Here is a 27,785-nt window from a genome sequence, read left to right as displayed (position 1 = left end):
TGTTTATTTTGTGTTTTTTTCTTTCACTTTTAAATAAGATTCATGCCTATTCCCAGGATTCTGGGGGAAGATGAATGGAGAAGAATATGTCTTTCAGTCTCCCAACCTAAACTAATAGCAAAATGTCAAGTCCATTGCTACATGCTCTCAATTTAGAAAGTGCTAGTACTGTGAAGAGAAAACCATTGATTATTCATCCTCCGCTTAAAATACTCAAGAGTAGGCATTAAAATGTAGCTTCTTACATGAGAGAAGCTGGTGGTTCTAATTTAGTAGAGCTTAGAATGACATTCCAAAACCTATATACTTACAAAACATTCTACATTTTCAACACAAAATTAACAGCGGAATGTATCCCACAACATCTTCAGTTATAGATTAGCTGCAGGGTTTGGATTAGGAGCGCCTGTACAACACAAAGTGCCATAGCAGCAGTTTGTGGCTACATTCACATTTAATGCAGACATACCTCTTATAGAGGATGTAGGTCCTGGTCTGCAGTGGTCTGTCCTGTCACTGCATTAATGATGGGGACTGAATGCTATCGTTTCACAGAATACGAGAATGGCGTGGGACTTGGGCTCTTCAGGGTGGCCTTTCTGCAAATACTCAGTACCTACATAGCAGTTTGGTTTACCAAATCACTTCTTTAACCTTTTTTAATTAACCCTCACAACTATTTGGTGATGTAGAGAAAACTCTTCGCAGATAGGAAATCAAGGAATAAATTAAATGAGCTGCCCTACACGACTTTGAACATCAATAGCAGAACCATAATTATAACTCAGAGTATTCCTAACTCCTAACCCTGTGTAGAGCTAATCAAACAACATTTATACCTGGATTTGGTACATAAAGACCTTGAAAAGCTACATGGGAGGAGAGGGAAGGCCAAGAAAGGACACTATTTCTGCACAAGTGTTTTTTTTTCCAGATTAAATGGAACCTCGAACAGCCTAGAAGCGCTGCTTCTTTGCCTTTTGTTATCAATTGTTTTTTCAGAGATCTGCTGTTCACAATTCCCATCTATTATAGTACAAACCCTTCTCAGAAAAGAAATGAGTAAGACTGGCTTTTGCAAACCTGACTAAAGGCAGATCAGGAGAGCATGACTGTAGCCAAAAAGCCCAGGTCACTGAGAGTACAGTACAATGGAGAGAGGGATTAATATCGTATTTACTGGTTCTCATTTGCACACCTTTTGGACAGGTGGCTAAATTGCTCAAAAACCAGACAAAACGAGGGGATGCAAAGTAACATACTAACTTCTTTAATAGAGTCCAATCCAATTAAACCAAAATCACTCTGTGAACCCCTGGGTTTATTCACACTAAACAAGTCAGTGGTACATAGTGTTAACCCGATAGCTGATCGTGTTTATACCCTAGGTCCCCACAAGAAAAATGAGCACCAGTCAACCAGACTGCAATTGTATTTTTTCCTTTTTTTTTTTCCCCATAAAACTATTTCTTTCATAGACTTAAAACAATCAACTAGCCAAGTTATTAATTATGGTACATCTAAAAAAAATTAATACTAACCCTAATGTGACTGCTGCTTTAAGAGTGCTCTGTGTATCGCCTTAGACTGGCTTTTCAGTAGCAATTCACTACAACAGGTCCTAAAATAATAATAATAGAGAATTAAAAACCTGACAGCAAGTTCAATGGTTAAAAATAACAAAACCTGTTCTGAATGGTGATTTTTCTCAGCAGTTCAGTTCTGCTGAAGCACTCACAGCCTCACAAATGGCAGAAGGGGTTCAAATTCTCTCACCTTCTTCACATTTTTTTGTTTTTAAAAGGACAACTGCATTGTAACCATGGGGCATTTTTCTTAATGTTATATTCAGTCAGTAAGGGGTCTGTTTTTAAAATTTACTGTGTTTTTCTGGGGTGGGTTAGGGAAGACGGGGAATAGAGAGGGAACAGAATATAGCTCCATGTAGCTGTAGCTCCCCATGTGCCTTGGTCACTAGGACTGTCTCTAATTCTCAGATCAGTGCTGGCAACTTCTTTTTTATTCTAGAAAATCATGACAAAACACCCGCTGCAGCCTCTAAAGCTCCATTTGGTGTTTTAAATCATGTCTCCTATCCAAGGTCACCGTCTTCTGTAATTTATCAGCTAAGAAGCATTTTTACCCTCTCCCCAGAGAAGGTTTAAAAGGTGGGGTAGAGCATGAGACAAAGAGGGAAGCTAAAATGAATAAAAAATTCTCAGCTATAGAACCAAATTTCATTATTTCCTCTTTCATTCACAGCATCTTATCATTATAGCCAGACTGCTGCTTTGCTTTAAGGTCAAACTGATCTCATTTTCCCTCTGGCCCCATTGGTTGCTGGTCGACCTCTGGATCCACTAGGGATGACGCAAATGCTGACTGGACGATCTGAAACCCAAATGACTCCAGAAGAGACATGTTCTGTTGGGGTGAAAAGGGGGATCCTAGAGCAGGACCAAGGTCCCCCAGTGGGCCACCAAGGGCCCTGACGTGAACTTTCTGTATGTGTTTGTTCAGATAAGACTTTGATCTGAAAAAGCTGCCACATTCAGGGCATGGGTACTTCTTCTCTCCCTCCGTCTCCATTTTGTTTTTGCTGACTGCCATGTCACACGAGAAGGACCCATTGGTGCTCTGTTTCTCGGGAGTCTTGAGGTCACTGGTGTCAGAGAGGTCTCCGTATGAATCAGAACTCTCAATCGGGTCCGAATGTGAACATTTCTGTCCTTCTATGGGAAAAAGAATAGAGAGAAGTTTTCAGAACCTTATCTCCCAAAACACATGCATTCAGACAGATGATACTGTTTACCACCTGATTCAATAATGCCTGTCATGTTAGAATGATACACACTTAGCACTGCAACCCCACATATTCTGAAGCCCTTGAGCACGTCCTCTTTACAAATTACAGAGCTGCTATCAGAGCAAGATCCAGGTTTTTAACATGGATTTGTAGTGATAGTTAATGCATCCATAACGTGTCTCTGGTTTTTGAATCCCAGAAGGTGTCTCACAAAGTTTATACCTCAGGCACTACAAATACATGGACCCGATTATGAGTTTTAACTGTAGAAGTCACTCCCCACACTTCTGAAATACAGTTCATACTTTGAGGGAGAGCCTAGAAACCTAATAAAGTACAATAAGGTACAGGAAGATGTGAAAAAAACTGGACATATTTTACTCATTCACTCAGCACAGCAGTAGAGAGCTACTGCAGCTTCAGAGGTGCAATTCCATTTAATCCTGGGGAACTCTTTTTTAAATGCTAAGTGCAACACTGTTAGAAGTGATCTTCATAATCTAAAATTATTTCATGTTTAAACACTGCAGTGTGAAACAGGAGTTTGAGACACTATTTTAAGCCATTTGGATACATATCTTGGCGAAGCCATTGGTATTTTTGGAGCATTCCCCATTCTCCTCTGGCACTACGCCAAGAAAGTTTGTCCACACTTTTTGCTCAGTGTATATGAATGAGCGTGGGAAACCCAGACATACTGCCTAAACAAGCCTCTGAATACAAATAAGCTGTATCTACTATTAACTCTAAAAGACCAAAGAACCACTTGGCACAACCCAAAAGACAGATTTGCTCTGGACTCGGCATTATGAACCAAACAGGATATGCATGAAATCAACACAGCACTGAGCTGGAGTAAATCTCTTGTTAAATCAGCACACCACCCAGAAGCAAAGGGCTTCTGTAGTAACTCTATAAGGACTTCCAACAGGAAAAAAAAATGAGCTTTTCACTGACACAGACTTTCTTTAACCCATAATACTGCCTGTTCCTAGGTCAAGATGAACGAGCACGGCTTTTCCCATCTATAAAATTTAAGAAGCTGCCAAAAATTCAAGTCCTCTCATCTGCCTATGTCATTCCCCCAGACTTGTTAAATCAGCCATCCAAGGGCAAACATTACACACACTGATTTCGCTGCTTCTCCCTCAGCTTATTTCCAGTATTTTCCTTGTCCTTCCTCCCTTCCCTTTCTCATGCCCAGCCCAACAACCCACAACACAAAGTTCTGCACAGAGCAGCAAGGTGCAGAGGAGGGAGTCTCTTGCCTTTGATGCCATAGGTCCTGACGCAGTGGAACGCTGCTCCCCCATTCGGGATGGATTCCTGGTGCCTGGAGACCTGGGGAAGGGGAACACCGTGGTGGGTTTTAACATGGACCTTTAAGTAGGAGGCAGAGGAGAAACCTAAACAAGATAAAAGGAGATGAGATCCTGCCACCAGCAAAGACACACATCTGCCTTCCCTGTTCTTTATATCTTTCTCTTGTTCATATTCCCTATTACAAGTTTGCCATTAAATAATAATTTTTGAAAAAATCTTTCCCCCATTCAGCTCATCCCGAGTTTTAAAAAAAATATTGAAACTCGTATTTTGTCTGCAGTTAGCAAAAAAGTATTTCAAAATCAAATTTCAGTACTTCTATTAGCTCTGATCTGTAAGCCCAAACTATGGAAATTAAAAACATATATTTCAAACTCAGATTTCTAAACAGTTCCTGTTTTTTTTTTTTTTTTTTTACATTTGTACATGTGCATATTTATTTATTAACTCTCACAAATAAGGACTTTTCATTTAATGTAATATATTATCTCACAAATATTTTGGAACATTTTTTAAATAAGATTTTAATAAGCTTTGCAGTTAATACTAGAAATATTTGGACTATATATAAGGCACATGGAAGACAGTTTTAAAGACTTTCAACAACCGTTTTTTAAAATTAAATTTTGACAGAATATTATCACACTTTCATGCTGGAAACATTTTGCTTTAAGAACAGAGAGCACAACACATGTTTCACAGTCACAGATACAGTTCCTGTTCTGGATAGAGAAAACCTGAGACTTGTTAAACCAATACAGCATTTGCAGCACAAGCCCTTGAAACAGAACTTTCAGGTCAATGCTTCACTTTAAAAATGAAGAGATATGCTGTAATCTGTTCATCTATACTGTAATCCTACTTTCATGGTGATATAATTGCATTTACATTCAGTGAGATAAAGTAATATATTAGGAAGGACACAAAACCAATGCTGGCACACTTCTTGGGTGGATTTTCTGACAGCAGCTGTTAGTTTCAGGTGCCGAATTTAATAATGAATGTGGCTTTACGCTAGAATTCCTTGTGGCTCCCCAACAGAATAATCCTCTGCACAGACTTAGCTCAGAAGCCAGGACCAAAGACTATCCAGGGGTTATTAATAATTATATATACAGGACCTGCAGAGCAAGACCAAACTCCGCAGCAACTTGCTCGTGGGGACAAAGGGTAGGCTGCTGAGAATGAACAAGAGATGGTTGCTGTGGATCCCTGAACTGAAGATAGAAGTACAGAGAAGTAGATAGATACAGCAAGAAAAGCACAAGTGAAGAAACCAAGAACATACTACGCTCAAAATACAAGGGAGAACTATTGAGGCCAAGTCATCCAGGGAACTAACATAAGGCTATTCCCCTCTGAAATAAGACAAGACCTACCCTCACACACAAAATGCTGTACTGAATGTCACTGGGCTGCAGGAGAATATATTTTTCCAACTACCAAAATCCACTGTAGGTATGGAAAGAATTTTTCCAGTAGAGAAAAGATGGAACAACAATGCTTCCAATTGCAAGGTACTTACTTCCCTTACTTCCTACATGTGTCTGAAACCCAAATGCATGCTGAGATAAGCCTCTTTCTAACGCGTTTTAGCAACACATTAGAATCGTACCACCAACGATCAAAAAAAGGACTGCATAAAGTTATTCAGTGTTTTTCTGTACAACTGACACAGGAAAATCTAGAGTTGTAATCTCTGCTATACAATATTTTTTCTGAACTCTGCAATTCTATTTGTAGAATACATTGTTTTGTATAATGAAAGCTGCCTGCAAAGTGTGTTAGCCTCCCTTCACACACTTGGCAGATGAACACTTGAGTCATCAACTTCCATCAAGCAGTACGAATGCCAACTGCTTCATAGGAAACTGTTTGAAGTGAGATTTTTTTGATTTTATCCTTTTTTTTTTTTTCCTAAAGCACTCAGCACTGGCTTTTTTTTTCGGTAGGCCTTAATTATGAATAGCTGTCCTAGGTAGACGGGGGGGAGCGGGGGGAAATTCACAGTCAATAATCCTTTGCTTTTTAAAATCTCTTTAAAAACAAAATCGGGCTAATGCAGAGGATAAAGCAGCAGTATTTTTCAACGTAATGTATTCATTGTCTTACCCATATTTATCTCACAGCTCTGCAGAGCAGATTATTTCTTCATTCCAGAGAAAACAACATTAAAAACATGCATACAAAGGAAATGATCTGCTTTTGATAGATGGGATCTCTCCCTTGATGTCTCAGTTAACATCCACAAGGAGACAGACTACAGAAATAGCTGCAGAATACTCATTTTTCAAAAATTCTGATTTGGATTTAGCCAGAACATCTGGAGAATGCTTCCGCTTTTAATCAACTCTGTACCCACCATGAAAAAGACAAGAACTTATTTTACTGCAAAAAATTTCATGCTACTTGTGACTGGAATATACACTCATCTCCTAACTCATTTGATTTCTGTGAAACAAACAATGTACATTTTTGGTTTCATGTTCAATACACCAGCACATCAGCAAGAGAAAGAATAAATCAAAAATCCCATTGCACGAGCACTGTAGCCATGGCACGATCACAGCTGGGAGGATAGCACATAGCTTCTGGCTGCACCAATGCCTATGAAACAGAGGTTTTTAACTCATACATTTTCCACTGTGTTTCATGTCTCCAGCCTCTGCAATCTAAAAGATCTCTCTTCCAAACAATGAACACTCACTTGATTCTAGAACATTTTGGATTAAAAATCCCAGTATCACAGATCATAAATCTGTAATCAAAATTCACGGCACGTAACGAGTTCATAATACCATTATTTTGACAATGCCAGTCTGTAACTTCCCTTTCCTATGAATTTTAAAAGAAGGTAAATATTTAACAACTACTCAACAGTTCAGTTATGGCTTGTAAGTGCTGATTTATACTGAAATTCACAGCAACATGTAAGAAATACACGAACTGTAAGAATAAAGTAGCTGGTTACAGTTTGCTATACAACAGGTTCCCTAGCCTTCCACACCAAAGTGCCTATTTTATTTAAATTTCCACTGTATATTTAAACTTGTAAGATATGAAAAATTTTTTCAATCATTTCATTGTTTGAACGCCAGATTTGTCTTTGTCATGCTGACTAAATTTCGAAAGAGCTGCAGCGACATCCAGTGGTAGTTAAGTTGAAACTCAAGCTTATGAGCCCTGGAAAGGTGACAATTTCGCACACCCCATGTGAGTTTTTCTTTAGCACCATGTTCAGATGAAAGAGAGCAGGATAGCACCTGGATCTTGGCTACTGTCCTCCATGTTGTTACCACAGAAAGGACTGGGATAAGCCTAAGGGGTGTTTCAGAAGATAGGCCTTTAGCTGAAGAGGAGGCCAAGCTTCATTTCAAACCATCTGCCCGGAGCTTCAGAATCTGAAGATTTTCAACCCAGATGACATTTGCACTCAAACTGATAGTATCATTTTCAGGACCTAACATATGGTTCAAATACTGGAAACACCTCTCTCACAATTTAATGTCTCTCATTACTCATCACGTCCTAGTCATCTAAAAGCTCCTGAAATCCTCACATCATTAAGTACAGAACAGTTTTATTCTCTCAAAAGATACCACCTCTCTTAAATTATATAAGTGAACACACATTAACAAAAAGCAACTCATCAGAAAAAACGAGATCACAAAACACAGCAGCAACCTGATCCCACACTTACTAGGTACGTGCACGGGTGTGAGCCAGCAATATACTTTGAAGTTGATTATTAATCATTCAAAATAAAACAAAACAGACATGGGTAAGTCAAAATGACTTTTTTTTCCTTTCTGAAATTTGCCCAGCTTGCCTTACATCCCACATAACCTGTATCTACAACTCTCTTTCCAGTTGGACGGTACCACAAACAGATGGAAAAGCTTCAAAGCTGTATTTACACAAATAGAAGTAAAGCACACTTCTAGTGCTCTTTACCAGATGTGTTCTGGAAATGTACATTAATACAAACCAATTTCTCGGGTGAAGAAAGAGAAGCAGCTTCATTCTACTACTGCACCAGGAGGTTAAGCAAGACCGATAATATAATGTAGAACTTTTATGTACAGTATGTGATTTTCAACTTCATGTTTATTTCAGAGATTCTTCTTCCAGACTGAATGCAGGCACTCAGTTCCAACCAGGTATAGGAAAATATGTGCATGATGAACAGTGGCAAAGCAACACATCATGGTTATTTTATAGGCATCTGGCTATTTAGCAAATAAAATTCTCAAAATTGTATAATTTCCTTTAAATTTAAACCGAGTATTTTCAGGAACTATCAGCCATGTATAATGGCCAGTCCTATAGCTCCATCAGTTTCAAGGTTAAGCATTCAATAAGGAAAACAAAGAATATATACACTTATATGGTATAACCTCCTCCTGTTGCAGAGAGTCACGAAGCCTTACAGCTTTCCTCCAGCACTTTCCCATTCCACTGAAATAAAAAAAAAAAAAGTAGTTTCCTCATTACCTCGATTACAGATAGTGCAGAAATTGCTTGGTCCTTCACTATGTTTCTTCAAATGATCTGCCATATATGCTGCCCGCAAGTACTTCCCGCACACCTGGCATGGAACTTTGTCTTCATGACATGCTAGGTGTGAGCGCAGTCGGTCACGAGTGGCAAAGGAAGCATTACAAGTCTGCAGGTACAACGAGAACCATGTGACTCATCAGCTCTGCTCAAAGCACTGATATTTGTCAAATCTGTTATGTATTGTTTAGAGTAAATACCTTAGACCCTGTGTATGCAAATGACACGATGCACAAGCCATTTCCCCACAAAAACAATTCAGATCACCAACATACTGCAGAAGATGTGATGTTACTACTTAAAAGAATTAAGGAAGCAAGAAAATAGCTCTAACATACTACAGGTCAAACTTAAATCAAGATAGAATTCTAAGGCCCCTCATTGAGGATGAAGATACTAACACTTTGAGGGATATTCAGTAAAAGAAATAGCACAAACCAATTCATTCCAGTTACAGTGAATTCTGCCATTTCACTGAGCCATTACAATCACTTTAAACCACTCAAAGTGTCCTCTCTATCACCTTCCTAAATTTTACTCTTTGATCTGAGCAATCTGACTCCAGTACAGAGGACCAAACCCTTTGGGCTAAGAAGGCATATAAGGAAGCATCAGAGAATTGGCTGGGATGAGAGGACAAAAGACAATAAAAGCCATTCTGGTATCCACAGTAGCAGTACAGATAAAGTGTGGGAGTGAAGCCTCAGAAGTGAGCAGGTATCAAAATAACTGAATGACACTGAGATCTGTGACAACTTACCCCTGATCAAGTTATCATATTCCACTTACTACCATGAAACAAGCTTGATCTGGTGTACTACTTGCCCACTTCCCAGAGGCAATCTATATGACAGCTGAGGGAAGGCTCTCTCCCAATTTTATAATCACAGCAGTCGGCAGGCACGCAGGCTGTGTACATGGCCTGTTGTCCGTAGGTTCGTGCCCAATGTGCCATGCCAATAAGCACACAGAGGGTCCACACAAATAATCCAATCCAAAACTCCAATAACCCACACAAAGGTCTTTTAATTAAAGAATTAATTATATAACTGCAGAGTCAGATGCTTGGCGATCTTTCGCAAAGCGAGCACACCTCTGACTCGAATCACCATCATTTATACAGAGCAAACTTGTGAAAACTCTCTCTTTGGCTACTTTTGATTGGCCATTACAGCTCACCTAACTTATCTCTACTGAGTTTGCGCATTACAGAGGAACAGTGGAGGGGAACACCAAATCCCACATTAGCATACATTAGCTTTTGATGGGTGTGATCTTTAATATGTTAATGACCCTTAGTGAGCAGAAGGTTACTATAGGTCAGTCTGGAGCTGGTTTTCTCCTTCTTGTTTTTTTATCTTTTATCCCTTATCTTCCTTGCTTCTGCTAGCTCAAGGCTACCTGTCTCTTACTTTCAGCTAAAAGGCTACACAAGCTACAGGCCTCCCTATTTTCTTCAAGGTTTTCTTATTTTTTCCCAGCTTTTGATCTGGTGTACTACTTGCCCACTTCCCAAAGGCAATCCATGTGACAGATGAGGGAAGGCTCCCTCCCAGTTTTAAAATCATAGCAGTCAACAGGCACACAGGCTATGTATACGGCCCACTACAATGGCCTGCCAGTTCTGAAAGGCTGGCTGTACCTCTAATATGAATTAAAATAATAAACTACCAGTAATACACTGTGCAAGTTATTATACTCCAAAACCATTGCTCACAAATGGAAGAGCAAAAACAAAAGCAAGCATATGTTAGAATGACCGGACCAAGAGGGCAACAGTGACATTCCAGAGTGTACAGTGTTTGGTTTATACCACACCTTTATATAAAATAATGCAGTTTTAAAATGTATAACCAGAGTCCCTTATGAGATAACATGAGAATATTAAGTGATATGGGAACTGGATACAATCTGTCTTTTCAAGTATCAGTGTGTAAATAGACAAATCTTCACCAGAGACAGACTTGTAAAAGTAACAACCCAACTAAAATTACAAAGTAATAACTTCAGATAAATGGAATCGACAAATACAAAAGAGGGTAACCCATGTAATTTTATGAAATTTAGTTAATCAAGAGCTTAATCCAAAAAACATTGAAGGTAGCTGAAAAGTATCTACCAATTTCAACAGGCTTTAGACTGATTTGATCCTTCGAGATGCTTAAGTATGGTAAACTCCCATGGAGCTGAGGCTACCCTGCATCAAGCACAAGACTTAGCACCTCACAGGATCAGGACTTAATGTACTTAAAAAGGCAACAGTAAAATTATCTGGTTTTCCATGATACACAGAGATTTGACTCAGCTCACCAGACAAGGAATCATAAATCACAAGCAGTGAAGATCAAGAGGCAAATTCTTGAACGTGAAAGATTTCTCTTCATTTGAAATCTCAGGACACAGCGCTGAGCAAAACAGGTGCAGCTTTCACTTACTTAAATGTTATTAGAGGTAAACCCTCAGTTAAGTCAGGATTCTAGCACTGACACTAATCAATCTGCTGGATATCAACTGAAGGTATATAACTAGACAACCAAGGATGACAGCCAAAAGATCCATCATCAGTTACCCTAGTAATATTGAGCCACAGTAAGCGTCCATACAACTGCATTGGGAGTGCATTAGTTTATAAAGCAGACCAGAGACAAACCACACAAATACAGGGATGCCAGAAGTAAAACCGTATCTGTCCCATATTGAACTGATCAAGTTGAAAGCTTAGGAAAAGGCAATATAATCATTTCTGTGTTGCTGCTGAGTTTTGCAAAGTTCACCTTTGGATAATCTATATAGCAAATATATCTGTGAAGAATCTTAAAAAAAATCAGTCCAGTGGAGAAAGCAAGAATCAGTTTAGCTAAATCATAACAATGGGAGACAGGACTATGCTTAAAGAAAACCCCAAAGTTAATATCCGAATAGTTAATATTTATAAAAGGTATAGAGCAAAAACAACAAAAAAGTAAAAAGTTTTATTTTATAGAAGATGTGAAGTGCTAAGTGAGTACTAAGTATTTATCATTAATTGTTAATCATAGAAGAAAAATCCAGTGCTTTCCTATCAAACATTGCACAGGTACATAAATAGATCAAAAAGAATATATATAAAGTTTAAAAAACATGGTTGAAGAAATACCTCTTGAAGTTTCAACTTTTCTATGGCTGTGGATGTCTCTGAGCTTATTCCATGGTGGCTGCCATTTTCCTGCTAATAGGCAGGAAGTAAGAGAAATTAGGACAGGAAGAAACTCATTCTACATTGAAATCAATGGGAAAAGCACTGGACTCGGGATGCCAAATTTAGGTTTATTTAAATAAATAGATCTTTTTCTTTGTCAAAGGTTATGCTTTAATTTAACCTACTTTGTTCTATTTTATTTATTTAAATTGCCAGAGGAACAACCTGCCTCTTCTCTCAGAGAAGGAGCAAACTTCTGTTTTCTCCCCTTTTTCTTTCCCATTCACAGACTTTCAGATCAGTTTCCTCCCAAACTGCAGCCTAGCTTTTATACCATTCACCCTCAAAAGCCAACAATCCAGCCTCACCCCTTCCCATGATGAGCCAACAAACTGACCTATCCCATCATGGCCAGAAAACTAACTTACCCCTTCTCCTTCACCCAGAACTCAACTGTCAGATTTAAAAATAATAATAATATGTATCAACAGTGCAACAATCCAGGGGAAATGTAGCCAGAGTGCTATTATCTGAACACCAAAGCAATGTCTTGGATCTGATTTTTCAGATGCCTTGGGTCTGTGGAGGCATTCACCATTCTGAATCTATTTTAACAGTAATGAAAAAGCTGGAATCAGGTCTGTGTCTGGCATCACGTGCTGCAGGTGCTGGAGGCTGGGAGAGTTTTTCAAAGACCTGTGAAGCCCAACCATTACATTAAGGAGATGAGCACAGGATTACATGCCAAGCTACACTACTGCAGTAACATTCAGCTTACTACTGTCCTGCTTCTCACGGTTTCATTTTATTGTTCTGAAGTTGGGTTGACACCCTCCCTCTTTTGTTTTGGCAGTTGAAAATGTACATTGATGCCACATTGTCACCCCTACAAAACATTAGATATTCACCGGTATGCCAAGAAACATGAGGACTCAGGTAAACAGCCTGGATTTTGTTTAGATCACAGCAGCAGAGTACTTTCAAGAATTCCACTAGAACAGAGGATTCTGGAAGGTTTTTCTGTTTACCTAAAGAATCTCTTTTGCAGTATATATAAATAAACATATAAAATATAAACAAAGTGTGACAATAACAAGAATTTTCAACAGGAACTCAACAGATTCAAAAAAGATGCTCAATGTTGCTTGGCCTACTCTCATGGGGGATAGTTTGCCGAAAGAAATCGATGACAAACTGAACGAAAAGTGGCAAAGCAACATGTCAACATTAAGCTATTTTCCTTCCTAGCAGCCAGATTCTGTGTCTAGATACACGTCATGGAACAGAAGTGTTATTGGTTATGAGATAATCGGAAGGAGAACTTTATCAATTTATGTATCAGCTTTCAGATTTGAAACAAATTTTCAGTGATACCATCCCTTCCGTGGTTGTAACATGTGTATCAGATTTGTGCATACTCAAGAAGACTTTCTTAATCTGACAGGATATCGTGAAGTATTTTTTGCAAAGACACATGACAGCTCTTTAAAAAAAAATCTACCCATTGTTTAAGATTAATGACAAATTAACTTTGCAAGGTTAAGCAGTCAAAAATAAGCAACAAACCAAGCCTGAAATGACAACCTCAACCCTGCCCTCATGCTTGTACCCTATAGCCTATCTTTTAACTGAAATGAACAGTGCATGTAACATTACTGTACTTTAAAAAACACACAATGAGAAAGACTGCTCTTAGCAAATGCTATCACAAAATACATGTGTGCAAGGAAACAGAGTTGAGTTGGCCGTACAATCTTAGCTTCTGTATTTCTTGACTTTCTAGCTCTTAGTGTACCCTCTGATTCACATTTGCAGAGGTTATATTTAACACTTAATTCAATCAGAAAACTGTAAAAAAAAATTATCAGGTATTAGCTGGCAAAGGACAATTCATACACATCAGTGTTGTTCATAAATTTCATGCATTTAGTAACCTTGATATGAACTGGCAAAAGACTGATGACTTCCCGGTTATGTGGGGACCTAAATATTAATTTTTGTATCTGCACACAAATAAATGCTCTATGGATAATTTTTTTCAGTTATCTTCTGTGTTATTTATCCACACAGACGCCTTGCTATCTCCAAATTGTGTGGTCTTTATTGAGAGCAGAATTTCCCAATTTATATGAATCTACAGCCCTAAATCATCTTAAGAAGTTTAAATGAGTCTTAGGTTTTTGATAGGGCAAGATGTAAAATCAACACGAAGGCTCTGTGGACTGATTTTTAAAGGTGTTGAGCTCCCACAGATCTTGCTGAAGTCAACAGAAACCTTTAGATAGCTCTCTCTATATGAAAATCTGTTCACTGGATTAATAAAATTGCAAAAACATTTCAAAACTTTCACAATTTGGAGGAAACATAGCAAAGATGTGTCAAGAGATGGAAAAATAAAGCCGATGAGAAGGCAGCAGTCACGTAGGATTGACTTGGTTTATGTGGTCAACATTTTTAAAGAAAAAAAATCCTCTAACCTTCACTGTCTTCAAAGAAAATGAAGTTATCTTGCTCAAACCTTCTTAAAATAAATAGATAGCTAAGCCTTTCCTCAGAGAACAAGCATGGAGACTGTTCGCTCAGCATATGCTTTTAGATGTTTGCCCAACAAATATGTGAATACAGTGGGTGATAATGGAAGCAGATTCTCAACTTAACACTTCCAGGCACCTTTTAAATCTCTATACAAATTAATTACAAAATATCTTTAGTGATTTGTTCTTTCAAACCCCAACAAATAGTTTATTGACTGTAAAAAAACAAAAACAACAACAACAAAAAACTACATACAGCATTATGATATTACATCACAAACGGTATTGTGCTAATGTTATCTATACTCTCACTGGGATAAAAAAAAAAAGCTTCCAATTTTGCTCAGTGCAATGTTCTGAAGGCTATGTGATAAAAAGAGCATCTTGGAAATTTATGTTAATTCACCAATTTTATTTGAAATTATTCTTAAAAAAAAAGTCATCATTGGAGCCTCCTGCTGGTAACCACCGTGAATGTGGAAGAGGGTGTGGAAAAAATGGGGCATCGCCTTTGTCGTCGGCTCTAAGCCCAGGGACACTGTGACTGGGTAAGAGATCCAGGGGGAGACTGGGACAGAGCAGCAGGGAGAACATCTGGGGATGGGGAGGGAGGCAGGAGGACCAAAGCAGCAGATGACACAAGGGGCTGGGGGACAGGAGGACTGTAAAGCTACCGCTGTTGAATACCATTATTTACAAATATTTGTCCCAACCTCACACACGTAGTCCCACAAATTTTTATTGATACTTCATAATTCTCTGCATATTCATAAATCTAGTGCCTTAAAACAAAAAGATTACCCATACGTCAGTCTAAACCCCTCCAGCTCCTACCTGACACTTGTGAGGTCTCTCTGAGGTATGCACCTGTTTGATGTGTCCATTCAAGTGGTCTGGCCTTAAAAGAAAATACACATATGCACACTTAAAACAAATACTAAAAATAAACTTACAATTTTAACCAAAAAAGAGACAATCTTGTGGTGGATCTATTCCAAATATAGCGACATTTAACTTTGCAAGAACCAGATCACCAACAAGTGGGACTCTACCTTGGTAAGTACTCTCTCCAACTTGCTAGAAGGGCAGCATTTTCTCAAGAAGAAATTATGACTGAACGACCAAAGAAAACAGAAGTGCAAGCTACAATTTTCAAACCTGCATGTCTTCTTCCAAAATCCTATTCAGATCTTGACAATCAGGGAAATTTGATTTACAGTTGCTGAATATTTGAAAGTCGATCCCTTTTGATTTATGTCCCAAACATGGATGTAAGAAGCCAACTTTAAGCACCTTTGTGCAAAAAGACTGACTCTAACTCTGTTGCTGTGACACGTTATCCACCAGCAAGACAAAAAAATGCTGTCCTAACTCACAACTTGGTGGGGAGACTGCATTAATACAAATAAATGCTCTGGAGGTCCCAACTAGAAGGTGCAATGGAAGAGCAAATTATTACTGAAAAAAAGTCAGACCGTTCTTCACAATCAGTAAAGCCTAGTTTGAAGAGAAGACTGAATAGCTGCAGATTTTCCTGGTGGGAGTTTCTCCTAGGGGGAAGAAAGCTTTTCATTGTATGAGGCCCAAACTGCTTGGAAACAAGTTCTCCACCCTCTCCTCCCCCAGCTTTCCAGCTGCGCCAATGAGAGGACGCGGGATGGAATTCACGCACGGCAGACAGAAAATTGACTGAACTTTGCAGGCAGGCTGTTAAACCTGATGCTCCAGCACGGGGGCTGGAGCTGTGCAACCGGAAAGCCTGGCTGGGGTCCTTCCAGGTGCTTCAAGCCTGGTAACCTCACGTGCTGTGCTACTGAATGAAGGAAAGGATACCAAAATCGGACATTGCGCTTCCAGCTTTCCTTTGGCTGCTCCTATAACTAAATACTTCTATATAGGAAAGATTCTCTGCCTTTCCTACTTGGATTTTACAAAGATGTATCGACACTTTTGTTCATTTTTGTAACGCTAATCCTGCTTTTTCATATTAAATTACTGGGATAATTAAGAGTTTGACACTTATCTTTCACCTCCCATTGTTGACAAAAATCTTTCATACAGCAACAGAAAATTTTAAACGTGACTAAAAGCAATAAAAATTGGCAGATGATCTCAGGTAGTACTATAGTAAAAAGCATACTTTCACTTTTAGCTAACAGATGAAATTTCCTGTTTTATAACTTTCCTCCACTAAATTTGCAGTCCCGAAGACAGTGCATCCCCTAATTATTGCTGATTTTTTATTCATTTTTTAAAGAAAAATCTGCATTTTCTTTATTTCAGTAACAAAAAGTTCCCCTACCCACAAGAGAGCTAGCAGGAGCACAATTCCTACATTTATACAGCTGGGACAATTCTAGCCCTAGAAGCCTTTTGATTCATTTTCCTGCCTCAATTCCTCCTCTCTTTTTGGAGCAAACCAACTGCTGTAGAAAATCGGCGGCTGCTACAAAGGGAACGCGGAGTGTAGGCATCCCCCCTCCCCCCACTACTTCTAGCCTGAAAGCGAGCAGCAAACTTACAAAAAAAAAAAGTTGCAAATGCATTAACTTAGACTGTAAGATACCACTAACATGACTACGTGTACCAAACTACTTATATTAAATTAACTCCCACAAACAGCGACAACAAAAAATCAGCAACATTAAATGCACAGATCTTACGTATGTTGCAGGGCAGAAACAGGATCCCCTTCAGAAGGATGTAAACCCAAAGGACACAAAGATCATGTATTAAAAGATACTTGATGCTGCAGCCTTTGAAATCTCACCTCTTCCTTCACATTTGGGTGATAAAAAACATTACGAACTAAGAGAAATGAAGGGAAGTTAAGAAAAAGAAAATTTAAAATGGATACGAGAAAAATAATAAACTTGAGATGTATTAATATTTTGCACTTCAACAGCACCTTCAAACCACTTACAAATCAGTAGTCTCTAGCCACTTATGTGAGGTAGGTAATTATTTCAATACCCATTTCACAGAAGAGTCGTTTGAGGGAGAGACTAACTGATTTGCCCAAGGACACGCATACTCCAAGTCTGGGACAAAGCTGGGAATGTTACCCAGAAGCCAACTGACTCCCAGTTCTACGTCTTAATTACTTTTAAATCCTCTCAAGTGACTGTAGAACAGCCTCCCAGCGGAAATGATGAAAGTCTCATTTCTCAAGGCATTTTAAACTGGAACAGTCAAACTACCCTATGCACAAATTGTTCTTGTTTCCCAGGGGACGGGAAAGGCAACTTCCTAGGTCTCTGTGTGTGTGTCTATGACCCTTATAAGTACTCTCTTACCTGGAAAAGCCTTTTCCACAGCTCTGGCAGATGTAGGGCTTTCCCACTGAGCCATCGTGAGATCGCACATGATAGGACATCCTGTCTTTCCGCTTGAACCGTAACCCACACACTGGACAAGAGTAAGGCTTCTCACCAGAGTGTGACAGCTTGTGCCGATTCAGGTGGTACACGTCCCGAAAAATCTTGCCACAGATCTCACAGGCCACCTGTTTCCTCGTCCTGCTTCTCTTTCGGGGGGCATCAGGGTCATCCTGACCAGGGACACCATTTTCACCCAGTCTCGGGGGTGGGATGTCTATGTAGCCCAGCTGTAAGCTCGTCACCCCGTGCTGAGCCTCGTGCTGACGAAGACGGTTAGCATCCGTAAACACTTTCCCGCAGAGGCCACAAGGCAGGATGCCAGCCTCTCGCAGCCCCCCAGGGGCACCAAACATCATGGAGTCCAAGAGGTTGGCTTTACGGGGACGCCCTCTGCCCCTCTTGGTACTCAAAGTGGGGGCACTAGCAGCAACGTTCTGAAAGGGTGAGGCCAGCAGTGGTGGGGAAAGGGGGCCTGCCACCATGGGCAGGCGGTCCACACCCTGCAGAACGGGCAGGGAGGACTGAGCAGCGGTGAGCGCAGCCCGCGTGGCCTCATCTTCGGGCATGCCAGCGATGCCATTGCCATTGGGGGCCAAGGTGGCACCATTGGTCATATCAAGAGGGAAACCGAGGTCAGCAGCCCCCGGGCGGAACAGCATAATGTCGGGGCGCGCGGGGGGCACGAGGATCTGCACATTGGACTGCTTGATGACCTCCTGGCAGATGTCAATCACCGAGCGCATCAGCAGGAACTTGGCAGCCGTCATGAGCTCCGGGAAGCTCTCCAGCCGCACCACGATGCGCGACGTGTAGGCGAAGTCCAGGATGTCTCCGAACACCTTGGAGCTGATGGTGTGCATCTCCAGCTCCCGCCCGCCCCCGGGGGCACCGCCGGCCACCGCCGTGGCACCGCCGGCCGCCGCCGCCTCCGTCGTGCCCCCTTCTCCGCCGCCGCCGGCCGCTCCGTCGCCCAGCTGCGCGCTGAACACCGACTCGAAGTACTCGCTGCAGGCGGCCAGCACCGCCCGGTGCGCCGGAAAGCTCTCGTCGCCCACGCGGAGGAGCACGTCGCAGAAGCGGCCGCCGTTCTTGCGCTGCTGGTTGAGGCTGTGCAGCATGTCGGCGCTGTGCCGGCTCACCTGGTACGTGTAGCAGCCCGACGAGGGGCCGCAAGCGGCGGCCTCGCTCACCCGCTCCATGGGGCTTGCGCCGCCCCGCTGGCGCCCGCAGGGGGCGCGCACTCTCAGGGCCGCCGGGCGGCGCGCTGCTCCTCCTCCTCCTCCTCCTCCTCCTCCTCCTCCTGCTCCTCCCCGCCCCTGGCCGGGCCGGCGGCGGCGGTGCGCGCTGCGCTCCCTGCCCAGTGCGAGGGGATGGCGGGCGGAGGGAGAAGGGGGGGGGGGGGGGGAAGAAAGGAGAGGGGGGGCGAGACAAAAGGCTCGGGCTGCGGAGGGGCGCGGGGCCGCCGCCGAGCCCTGCGAGCTCCGCCCGGGCCCGGCCGCCACGAGGCGCTGCGGCCGTCGCGGGAAGGGGCGTGCGCGGCGCGGCTGCAGCGAGCCGGGAGGGACGGGGCTCCGGCGGCTGCGGCTCCGGGCTGCCGGCTCCCGTCCGTCCCTGTGTGTTTGGAGCGGAGGAAAGATGGCAGCGGCTGCACTTCCTCTTGCACTTTCACCCCTGGGGGGAGGAGAAGGAGGGGGCGATACCACCCCCCCTACAAAAATCCAGCGGGGGCCCCCCGGCTGCTGCTCCCCCGCCGAGCGCCGCCGCCGCCGGCTCCGGCCCGGGCCCCGCCCGCCTCGCCGCACCCTCACCGCCGGCGCCGCAAACTTTCCGCTCTTCTTTTCCTCGAGAAGCCCCCCACCCTATTCATAGAGACCCCCCCCCCCGCCCCTCCAGCCGCTCGGGCTCCCCCCTGCCCCCCCGCTTCCTGCCCCCCTCCCTCCCCGCATCCGCCAATGCTCGAGCAGCCCGAGCCAGCAGGCCGGCCCCCACCCCGCCCGCCCGCGGGGGCTGGGGGCTGCAGCCCCCCCGTTCCCCCAGCACCGCTCCTCCAATGCCGAGCCGGCAGCCGGGGGCCCCCCCCTCGGCACACGGGGGTGGGGGGGCTGCGCTCGCCCCCTCCCCCAAATATCCGGGCTGCAGCTCGCCCCCCCGGGCCCCCCTCCCGCCGGGGAGAGGAGGGGCTGGAGAGAAGGGGGGGGGGGTTGCAGGCAGCCTCCCCCCCTCCCCAGGAGCAGAGCGGCCAATGCAAACCCTCCCGGAGCTGCAGAGGCGCCGAGCGGCCCCCACCTCCTCTCCCCGCCCGAGGAGAGCCGATCCCCGAGGGGCCGGGGGCTGCGGCCTCCCCCCGCCCTTTCATTGCATTCTTCCCCCCCCCCACCCCCAGCAACTCTCAGCGTGGCCAAAAAAGCGAGGCGTTGCGTGTTTTTGGGGGTACCCCCTTCCCTTCACCCCCTTCTCCCCCGGTGCAGAGATTCCCCCCGCCAGGAGCGGCTGGGAGAAGCGGTACCCGCGGGCAGGGGGCTGCGGGAGGCGCAGCCTCGAGCGCTGCCTCCATGTTGGGGGAACGGCCTCCCCGCGGGGCCTCCGCTGCCCCGCCGTGCCCACGGCCGCGCTGCCAGGCTGCCGCTGGCCCCGGGGAAGCCGCCCCGAAAGGCACGGCTGCGGGCCGCTGCCGGAGGCTGCCTGCACCGGCCCGGCGCTGAACCTCCCCTGGGTGCTCACGGGCTCGGTACGAAGAGCTGCTCTTTAAGCAGCAGCATTATCGTCAGTCACGTTCAGCTGAAATTTGCTTTCCGTCTCAGAAAAATCGTTGCTTACTTTTGAAGAAATGTTTCCCCCCAAACACGCGCTCTTGCAAAACTAGGTTCTTTGCTTTGTTAAAGACAATGCGTTTTGAAAGCGTTCAAGGGCAGTTTTTTGCATTTGGAACATCAAGGCTAATTAAGAATCCTTGGATGACCCATTCACAATCCAGTATTGTCACTTAAACTATTCAGTGGAAAATACTGAACTCAGCACATGCAAGGGCATCTCAAACTGTGGAGCGTTCCAAGAGCTCGAACCCAGCACTTGAATTAAACAGTGGTGGAACCGAAAAAGCATTCTGGGTACTGATGTGCAAATGAGCGCACCAAGCTTCCAACTTCCAAAATGCGATATTACATTAACACTTAAGGCCACGCGCTGCCCTCAGCCTGTATGCTGGGTTTCTCTTGCTTCTGCTGGAAGCTGACTACACCGCAGGCAGAATACTGCCGGTAGCTTTTTATTACTGCATTACGTATGCACGCGCCCTGATATGAACGTGTATTTTGGGAAATCTGAGGTTGTTCGAGTGGTAGCGATGTTGATGAACACGCACTCTATTACATGTATAATGCAGTGCTCCCATCCTGTTAGTCTGTTAGTGTGCCATAAACCAAGAGTTGTACTTGCTGTGGTGAAGAAAAGGATTATATTTAAACACACTAGCCAGGCTGCATGTGCGCACACTTGCAGCAGTTAAAGAATCTGGAATTTGCTTATCTTTCCTAGTGGCTTCAGTCAGTTGTGTGCCTTTCCCCCCAGCGGTTCATACTGGCTTATTAATTTGCTTTCTTTTAGTCCCCAGTCTCCTGACATGGTTCCTGCTTCCTATTTCAGTTCCCTCCTTGCCTGTTCTTTGTCTCCTCTCTAGGCAGGGGGAGGGGGTCCTGCCGCTCACGCTGCACTTTCCTCAGAACTTTCTCCAGTTGCCAGGGAATGTTCTGGTTTCAGCTCCCAGCCCTCCTGTTTAAAAAGCACCGTCCGACACGCCCTGCCTGTTGCTTTAGGTAAATGCTACGTACTTCCCCCCCAAGCACGCATGTTTCTCGGCAAGCGCCCCATTCCTGCTCCCCTTCGGAATGCCGGATTAGCACGCCGGGAGCTCGTCCCCTGAGCACGCTGCTGGGCTCTCGGTAAAGATGACCCGCAGCACTTAGCGCTCCCAGGGAGATCACAAGGTGACCAGCACAGCCTTTACCTTAGCTCCTTGTCCCCTCAAACAGTAAGGCTGGATCTCTCACTTCAGTTCTGCTCCTATGGCACCACTCTCCGCCACCTCCACGGCTTCGCCAATGCATTTAGAGGCCCACTTGAGCCAACTTTGTCTGGTCCCCAGCTTATCCTGTCCCAGGACACGAGCCTGTCGATGCAGTCATTCAATTAGTGCTTGTTACAACGTAGCCAGATTCCCTCTGTTTACGAATAAGCATACAATTCGTGCAGAACTATGACAAAATTTGGATCACCTGTACAAAGAGATTTGGAGGATGAAATTCCCTAAATGTAATGTGATGACTAAGTGTCATTTCCCCATACTTAGCTATGCAAGTGTACAGGTGTGACTACCCTTGGATTCATTCATCATCTGAACTAATAGTTAATGTCTCAAAGACCAAGTTCCAGATGGAAGACTTTTAAATGAATAAAAAAATTTACATTTTCGGTGTAAAGATTTCCCTCCCCTTTTTGGATGATTCCTGATCTATTTGCTCTCACATCTTCTGCACTTGGACCTGTTGAACTTCTGAATTCCTCTCTCTTTTAAATAAAGGCATTTTCCTCAGCTACTTTATTCAGCTTCTCACTATTTCCTGCCTCACTTCGGCTCATGGGAATTCCTGAGCTGTCCCTAAATGTTTTGCAGCTGTTTGGTCCCTGCTGAAGCACTTTGATTGGTATCTCAATAGTAGTAAAAATTATCTTTTGCTCTGAACATGTGTGTGCCATTTGGGATTGTACAGTGTACATTGCTCACTTCACAGCAGATCAATTGCTACTGGCCTTACTCAGAAGCTCAGACCTTAAAGTAATTTGGAACTGCAAATATAGGGAGCTACAGAAAGACTGTATTACAGTTGAATCTATTCAAATCTACTTGGGTATATGTTAATTAGACTTGAGACATACTTATTTCTTGAACATGCTCAGATCATGAGTCTGTAGATCTAGCTACTGATTTTTTTTTCTCCAAATAGTCTGTATTAGGATATTCTGTAAGGTTAGTCACCATTTCACGTCATTTGCAATATTAGCAGAGAACAGAAATCTGTAACATTAAGCTTTTCATGGCATACTTGCAAATTTCAGTGAGTAGCTGTCATTTTTTCTGAGCTTTCACTGGAATTTTAATTAACTGAGACCGATCTGACAAGCAATTAATTCAGCATTCATTACTTGTTAGGTTGGTTGTTACTTAAATTTAGTTTTTGAAACTCACTCCATTTTTTATTGGGAATCATCCCATGAGAATGCTAACCCTAGCAGCAAGGATTCGAGACTTGGAGGCAGCACAGTTTCCTCTGCAATCCAGACACAGGTTAGTGATTTGTCAGCTCTCTCCTTTAAAAGCAAACAACTCTCTTGCTTAAAAATACCTAGTATTCTCACAAAAACTACAGCAACGTCTAGTAGGGAGGTATATGATGCTATGAAAAGTATGCAGTGAGAGATATTAAAAGAAGGGGAAATCACACCCTTTGCCTTTCTTCTTTTTGCTCTATCTCCTCACTGCACTCGTGTTGTTTAGCCCATCTGTTGCCTGGAGGTCCATGACAAAGTCTGGGGAGTTGACGCTAAACTACAGAACTTTTTGTTGTTAAACTGATTTAAAGCAGGCTTTGAAGCCAACCTTTGCTACTTAATCTCCCTTTTGTTCCCCTCGTTTTTTCACTCTGCCCATCTTAACTTACTCTAGACTGTCTGGAACCAAAGCAACCTGAGCCATTCAAAACAAGATTGCTACGCTAAGGATCTGGTCAAAATGGGAATACAATCTCGGCTTCCTGCTCCATCGAATCGACTCCCCATGAATTAGGCATCCATATCTAGCTAAGGAAACATGGTAGACAACTTTCTCATGTAAAACATACAGTACAATGCGATCCTAAATAAGCAATGCAAGTAGTGAATGTTTGGTATTTACGGACTAACAGCTAAGCTACTGTGCTGTTCTGAGGAGGACTTCTTCAGAAATACCAAGTACGCTGGCATTAAAAAGTTAATCCAGGACATCAACTAAGAACTGATACATCTGTATTTCTTACTATACTCAAAATATAAATAATTTTGTCTATTGAATTTCAAGATTCAATTAAAATGTAAATTGTGTCAACTTCCAAAGACCCTTCCCCTCAGGCAGGCAATGTTATAGTTCCATTCAAGACTTCCTCCCTCCCCCCCTCCCCCGCCCCCCCTCCCCCCCGCGCCCTCAGATCTCAAAATCTTACCTTCTGACAGAGGGTTCTCAGAGTCTCATTCCTCCAGTTCATTATCACCAGCTTGTAAAGGTTCATCTCCTCTTCAGCACCACCAGATCTTCTCTGAAGTACAATAATAGTGTTAATTAGTGGCCAATTCTCAAACCAAAGTACAATTCATTAAAAACAAACAAACGAAAAAGGAGAGAAAGAAAAAGAAAAAAAAAAAAACACCAACACCATAATTGAGTGAAATTGCAAAATGGAAGGAAAAAAAAAAAAAGCCTTAAAATTAATAGATATGCCTTACCTGCCAGTCACCCTTTCTCATGAAGGAACCCTGGCAGGTTGGTTACAGTCCTTTACCCATAATTCTTAAAATCATAAGTCCTTAGGTCAAGGTTATCATTTGATGCAGATTATTTTTCACCGGACTGGTGATAATTTCTGAAAGGATATGAAATTTCAAGAGCATTGTTTCACCTGCAATCACGATTAAATTTCCTCCCTGCCACCTCCCTCCCACTTTTAAAATCCTCCAGAAAATGCGTATTATCCCCAGCACTAAGCTAGAAATGCAGTCCCTCACAAGTCCAAACACACATGTAGCATTAGCGCAGCTGTTACCCAGTATATTCTACAGCTTCTGTCACAAGGTGAATTACCAAAACCAGAGTGGCTCTTAAGCCAAAAGGAGTTTCTTGCTGTGAATAGACATTCTATCTCCAAGTATTTTGACTCTGAAGTTATTTTTCAAAATAGAAATAAGAAAAAAGAAAAAAAACACACCCTAAAATACCTGATTTTAAAGTAATCTTTATCACTCAAAATAAAATCTGTGATTTTAATGAAGCATACGCTACATGGAAGTTATAAACATCAATTTAATACTCTGTTTTTTATCATGTATTTTGCAATAAAAGACCTGCAAGCCACATTAAGATAACACTTTTGTTTTGTATCTTACATAAGTCAAACTCTTAACCAAGCTAAGATAATAGCTGCTCCAGAAAGAACGTCAGAATTTGGCCCATACCGAAGAAGCTTATTTAAAATTGGTAGTTTGACAGAAAACACACTAAAGAGATTTACTACTTAGCTCTCCTATTTAAGTGATCTACAGTTACCATACTTGCAGGGTAGCGCTATGGAAACATTAAAGTTTCAATCATTTTGTGGCAAGTGCACATTCCTGTTGTGCAAAAAAATAAAACTTAAACAGAAGTAGAGGAAATGACTTTTCAAAATTCTTGAGTCAGCAGGACTTTGTGTATTGAATAAGGATCTCTGAAACCTGTTTTTACTACAGTGCTCCATCTTTCAGATCTTGCTAACCAGGTATGTGCCATTTTGGTCACATTCCTGTCATTGTAGCTTGATGAAACACAAATTCCTAGTTTTTCTCAATTGCTGATTCCATATAGTGTCATGTTTCTTGAGACAGCCTTTATTTCAGATGTAGTTTTCCTGAAATTTCTAAACACCCTGTAGTATCTTGCTTTCTTTACTTTATTAAAAGTGAGAGAGAGAACTGCTTATGCTATACACTTCTAGTTTATCTGTTAGTAATCCATGTAACTACTTGATCATTGCTTTTTTTCACTGCAAATTTGAACCTTTATCCTGTGTTGCCTAACACAGCAGGCAGGTGAACACCTAAGCGTTTGATTTCACAGCTGTAGTACAATGTACAACCTTTGGAAATAGATACCCTCTTTCACTTCATCTAGATTTCCTAAATGGAATTCTGTCAATTAAAAAGAAAAAATGGTAATTTACACACACCTTCTTCCGTCAGTGCCCACTGTAAATCTCAATTAACCTTACAAGTAGATCTCAGTCTCTTGTAGCTCCTTTCATTTCCTCTTACGTTCCTTTGGGAGCTTTGTCCTCTTCTGACATTATATCCCATTTCCTACAAATATTTTCCTTGATTTTTTTTCCTTCTCTGACTGAGTTTTGTTTTATTTTATTTTTATTTGTAATATACTTTTGTAATTTGAACTCCATTTTTGGACTGTGGTCTTCAGAGGACACGTTTCAGTCACTTTTCCAGTTGTCACATCTAACTCCCCATGTCTATAACCACCCTGTTCTCCAGAGTGCCACAGAATATAAAATACCCTATAACAAAAAATTCACACCAGCCATCAGAGTAAATAAAATAATTCTTCACAAGCAGTATCCAATCTCAACTGGATAAGCCTTTCTGAAGTTTTATAGAGGGTTCTGTTATAAACTAATATGAACTACTTCAGATATTCAAACCAATTAGAAGGTGTTCATTTAGCTGGAAAAATAATAAGGCAAATTATCTCTATTAATTAAACTTGTACTCCCTTCTGGTCATTAAGGAGAACAGTCAACACTAAAAGAAGTTTCTAAGTGCTTTAGATCCTTAGAGGACCTTTGCTTGAGTAACTATCTGGAAAAAAAAGGATTTAAGACTGTATACTAAGCAGTATTATCTTAAGGACGCTATTTACTGACATCTCTATTCATTCATCAAACACTTGGAAAAATAATTTAGTTAGACACAGTATATGGGATTTAGAGTTAGTTTGTAAAAACAGCTATTACTGTTGCTAGCATCAAGTTCTGAAGTCAGCCAACACATACTGCAAAAATAGAGGTGGCCTGACTAAGCACTCAGAATTTGCATTTTTCTCACTGTTTTTCCTGTTACTAGACGGGACTGCAATCTTGTGAAGTGATTTTATGGCTCAACTCAGCTGAAGCTTAAACAAGTCTAATTCCATCTGAGGTAAGAAGGAGAAAACCTACACCAGGACCAAACCTACTATGTCAGATGTTGAAAACTGATATTGTTCACAAGGAATAATTAGAATACCATGAACAAATATACATTGGTAGGCGCATTTATATTTACCCTAACTTAGCTAAGCTAACATTACCAGGAAGAGTAATCTCATTTTATTTGAGATTCTATTTTACTAAGCTCTATATAAGCATATATTAATGAAAGTTCCTGCCATAACGGAGCTCGTGACATGAAAGATGTCTTTTTGGATTCAGAGGAGACAAGCAGGGGATGTGAGGAGGAAAAACAAAGTAGCAAACAGCTGCATAGTTTCCACTGAACTAGTTATCTCCTTTTTTCTTTTTTACTTTATGTTAGAGATGACTTGATGATCTCTAACAATTCTATAACCAAAACTGAGGTAAGGTTTAAATTTACAGTGCTCAGAATCCAGGCTGAAGATGTAGCAGGTGGTTCTGCAAGAGTGTCATTATAAATACTTCAATAGTAAGGGCCTAGAAGAGTATTTTAATTTATTTATTTGTTAAAACATGTACAGTTTTACATTTAGATGCATCGAATAAAAGCAGGTTTTGTCATAAATTGCTTTAGAAGAGCCTTCCTGGAAAGGTTACTGAATATGGAGAAAAAAAAAATGTTTCCGTAAATTATTCCAATGCAGACAAAATATGACAGGGAAAAAAATCAGACACTTTAAATTCCTTCAAACCTTATTAAAATGTATTTCCTCGTATTGTACAATCAATCACCCTTTATTCCAAATCCAACTGGTTGCCTTCCTGTGGTACTGTCCAAAGCTGAAGATGTATGGCTCTAGCGTTTGAAGGGGCCATTAAAAACAAACTACCAAACTGTTCTGTATTTAATTAGCCCGGCCAGGGCTCTACCGAAGGGAGCCGTCACAGAACTCGGGTACCGCAGCCCCGGCTTCACACGGCTCCAGCCGCCGGCTCTGCCGCTCCCGGGGCCGCCTCAGCGGTGCCGCCAGGGGGCGCCGCATCGCC

At 42.2% G+C, this 27,785-nt stretch overlaps 2 protein-coding genes across 6 annotated transcripts; one reads left to right on the top strand and one right to left on the bottom strand.

Moving 5' to 3' along the window:
* Window positions 1-1,247: 1,247 nt before the first annotated feature.
* PATZ1 (POZ/BTB and AT hook containing zinc finger 1) lies at window positions 1,248-19,522 on the bottom strand. Of its 5 annotated transcripts, none has more exons than XM_083803877.1 (6): window positions 17,695-19,517; window positions 15,233-15,296; window positions 11,823-11,894; window positions 8,624-8,795; window positions 4,075-4,212; window positions 1,248-2,729 (listed from the first exon to the last, which is right to left on the bottom strand). In XM_083803877.1, the coding sequence occupies exons 1-6, from the start codon at window positions 18,975-18,977 to the stop codon at window positions 2,314-2,316; spliced, it is 2,145 nt and encodes a 714-aa protein (XP_083660003.1). In that variant the 5' UTR covers window positions 18,978-19,517; the 3' UTR covers window positions 1,248-2,313. The 5 variants fall into 5 exon arrangements, with proteins under 5 accessions (XP_083660003.1, XP_083660002.1, XP_083660004.1 ...); XM_083803876.1 differs by having other exon boundaries at window positions 1,248-2,732; window positions 11,823-11,891; window positions 17,695-19,516; XM_083803878.1 differs by having other exon boundaries at window positions 1,248-2,732; window positions 17,695-19,124.
* Window positions 18,094-27,785, top strand: LOC310883746 (uncharacterized protein; the record flags this gene model as incomplete). The annotated part of the gene is made up of 3 exons (XM_083804559.1): window positions 18,094-18,180; window positions 18,285-21,761; window positions 26,689-27,785. 2 exons carry the CDS (start codon window positions 18,094-18,096, stop codon window positions 20,478-20,480), a joined length of 2,283 nt encoding a protein of 760 aa, XP_083660685.1. The 3' UTR covers window positions 20,481-21,761; window positions 26,689-27,785.

This window comes from Anser anser, assembly GCF_964211835.1.
Source record: "Anser anser genome assembly, chromosome: 18".
NCBI classification, from domain to species: domain Eukaryota; kingdom Metazoa; phylum Chordata; class Aves; order Anseriformes; family Anatidae; genus Anser; species Anser anser.
Note: the sequence above shows the minus strand (reverse complement) of the source record. Positions and strands in the feature narration are given on the sequence as shown.

Coding starts and splice junctions, on each gene's coding strand:
- PATZ1 (XM_083803878.1), bottom strand. CDS start 18,977: ATGGAGCGGGTGAGCGAGGCCGCCGCTTGCGGCCCCTCGTCGGGCTGC. Junction 11,895..15,232: donor AGAGACCTCACAAGTGTCAG/GTAGGAGCTGGA, acceptor CCTGCCTATTAG/CAGGAAAATGGCAGCCACCA. Junction 8,796..11,822: donor AAAAGTTGAAACTTCAAGAG/GTATTTCTTCAA, acceptor TTGTACCTGCAG/ACTTGTAATGCTTCCTTTGC.